We start from the raw sequence: 3,346 nt of genomic DNA, 5'->3' as shown, positions 1-3,346 counted from the left end.
ATATACTATATATAAGTATATTCTATACAAATCTTATTTATTATATATAATCTTATATTATATACAATATGTGATATATTTTGTACAAATTTTTAAGATAACAAAATAAATAATATATTATGAATAAATATTATAATGGATAAATATTTTATAGTCTTACATATAAATAAAAAAATGTAAAAAGCAAAAATGTATACATAATATATAAAATTAATTTTAAAATAAAAGACGAATTTATATATCTTTAATATAAAATTTCAATTAAAAAGATATGATTAAAAAGATAAATGAAAAATAAAAAATAAATAATATCTATATAAATAAGTCTATAATAAATCTGTAATGAATTGAAAAAAAAAAAATATATATATTATTTTATAGATACAAAATTTCATTTATTATATTTTTTATTTTATTGGTTTTATAAATATATAAATATTTTTTTAAAAATCGTAATTAATTTCAAAGAATGAAATACTGAAAACTGAATATCTTATTTTATGTGTATTTAAATATCAAAAATATTCATGATTTAATATTATATATAAAGCATAAAAAAATTCGTTATTATTGATATTAACGTATAAAAAAAGACTAATTGATTAAGTTTTGCTAAAATATGTCAAAATGTTATTTATTATTATTAATAAATTGAAAATTTATAAAAAAAATTTTCTCATTTATTTAAATAAATATTTTTAAATACGATTTTTAAATATATTCTTTATTAAAAAATATAAGATAAAATATGAATTATATTTATTTTATTACAAAATAATAAGATATTTAAAAAATATTTGTATTTAATATATATCTAACATCTATAACATATCTAAAAAAAAATTGTATTTAAAGTATTTTAAATTAATTTTAAATTAAAACTTCTTTATTTAAATCTTTTAATTTCTTACTGAAATTTATAATCTAAAAATTATCATTACATTTCTATAAATTAAGAATTTCAATTTACTGCTCTTAGAAATACAACATAGATCTAATAAAATCATCTAAAAATAAAAATATAATAATATAATATTATTATAAATATTAATATACTTTAACTATTACTACTGTATTACACACTATAAACAACATGCATGAATCAGATATTTTTATATAGTTTTATGATGTTTCTTCTACAAAGTAAATATTGAAAAATATTGTAATTTATTAAAAACTTTATTAGAAACAGTTTAATTCAAAAGAATAATTGTTATTTTTGCTTAATAAATTCCATTCTTAAATAATTTAATAGTGCAAATATAGATATTTATTATAAATAAATTTTCTTTATATTCATAAATTTTTTATATTATAAATATGTTAATATTTGTAATATGTACATATGAATTAAATATATTTAATTAATGTTCATAAATATAGTGCATAATATAATGCATAATAATTTTATATTATTTATTTTATTAAACCACAAATTTTTAATACTGTTTAACACATTTATGTGTTTAATATATGTTCAAAATCATAAATTTTAATAAAATTACTAAAATTACCTTAAATTGTAAATTGAGTTGTATGGTTTAGATGATGATAATCTTAAACTACGTCTAGGAGATGTCCATCTTGAAGAATTAGAATATCGATTATAAAAGCATATAACAAGCAAATAAATAAAAAAACAGAATAAAACAAAAAAATAAAAAAAATTAGATATTAAGATTTAGACTTAGTTTCATGCTTATAATACATTAAATAAAAAAAATTTAAGTGTAATATTAGATATTTTATTGATACATTATCTTTTATTAATCCCAATGAATTTACATTACTATAAAATGAGAATCAAAGTTATGAAGTATGTTGCAATTTATTAAATCAATAAATTATATATTCATGTAATGATATAATAATTATAATTATTTGTAACACATGAAATATAAGAAAATTAAAATATCATGAAAGTACTATAATAAAATTCTGATTATAACTAAACAAAACAAATAGAAATTAAAACTTAAATGTTTTTATTTGAATGTTTGATACAAAATTTTAGCAGGGAATGCAGAAAGTAAGATAAAATGATATTTAATATGATGAGATCCTTTTTCTTCATTCACTTTTTTTTACTGGTTCGTCTTCTGGTTTTCTTATGTACACTGCATAAATTTAAATTTATCAGTAACAGTGCTATATATATAATATTTTTATTCATGCACACATAATTTTAAGTGTACATTTCCATGTTTATATGATAAATACATGCAACATCACTACATGTATTAACATTTTAATATTTTAAAAAAAATGTATTAAACATCAATTGTATGTTTTAAAGAATTATAAGATAAATATTTATACTTTTTTTGTGCAAATAATTATACACAAAGATTTTGTTTGAAATAAATTATATATTTAATGAACTAACCTTCCTGATGGATCAGGTAAAGCCAACTGTCTATGATCAAATCTATTTCGATGACCATGGATACCATAATGAGAATTTCCATGATGGTAATTTCCATAATGGCGAACACGTGATTCCCATTCTTTATTAAAACTCTCTGCTTCTTCTGTAAAATAAAATAATATGTTTTTTCATTTTAGATATGAAATAAATAAAAATAATGATATGATTAATAGATATAAAATAAATGAATTTTTATAAAAAAAGATTATTAACCTTCATCAAGATTAATAAATTCCTGATGTTCCTCTTGTTCACCGCTATGAATATTTTGTTCTCTTTCTAAAATATGTGCCCTATCTCCAATGTGATGTTCAATAGCCATCTTTTTTTTTCCAGTACGAGAATCACAGACTGTTGTTTTTGTTTCTTTTATGCCACCTGGAACAGTTGTTGTAGATGTGGTTTCTTCATAAACCTGTGGACGACCATCACTACCAAATGTCATTACAGAATTTGATACAAAAGAATGACAATTTCCACTTGATGCCATATTATCCTAAAATATTTTTTTTTAATATATTATAATTATATTATAAATTTACTTATTTATTATTATAAATTTCATAAATTAAAGAGAAAAATTTACAAAATTTGAGAATATATTGCCCATATTAAATGATGGTAATGGTGGAAATCCAAATGGTAATACTTGAAGATCATCTTGATGATTTTGATTCCTATGATTAGCATGTGCAATAGCATTATGGCTAGAATGACCCATCATACCAAATGGGTCATTAAATAATGAATTCATCATATTATTCATATGTCTCATAGATTGAATATGAGATCTATAAAAAATAATATTAAAAACTTGAATGTATTTTTTTTTATAACAAAATCTTCAAATGTATAAAAATAAAATAAATGAAAATTTTAATAAATATAATTTATTCTTATAATATTAATTATACAAAA

General features: G+C 17.9%; 1 protein-coding gene across 1 annotated transcript in view; it reads right to left on the bottom strand.

Moving 5' to 3' along the window:
- LOC102674579 (myeloid leukemia factor) overlaps positions 1-3,272 on the bottom strand; it is a gene marked incomplete at its 5' end in the record, with an annotated part of 3,909 nt that extends 637 nt beyond the window's left edge. The window contains 4 exons of the mRNA XM_031512346.1: positions 1,512-1,583; positions 2,387-2,531; positions 2,642-2,924; positions 3,015-3,272. Coding sequence (XP_031368206.1) covers positions 1,512-1,583; positions 2,387-2,531; positions 2,642-2,924; positions 3,015-3,272 — 758 coding nt within the window. The remainder of the gene's footprint in view (positions 1-1,511; positions 1,584-2,386; positions 2,532-2,641; positions 2,925-3,014) is intronic.
- Between the last annotated feature and the right edge of the window lie 74 nt (positions 3,273-3,346).

Source organism: Apis dorsata, unplaced genomic scaffold, assembly GCF_000469605.1.
Source record: "Apis dorsata unplaced genomic scaffold, Apis dorsata 1.3 scaffold_416, whole genome shotgun sequence".
NCBI classification, from domain to species: Eukaryota; Metazoa; Arthropoda; class Insecta; order Hymenoptera; family Apidae; genus Apis; species Apis dorsata.
The sequence above is the reverse complement of the archived record's forward strand: the minus strand, read 5'-3'. Positions and strand labels throughout refer to the sequence as shown.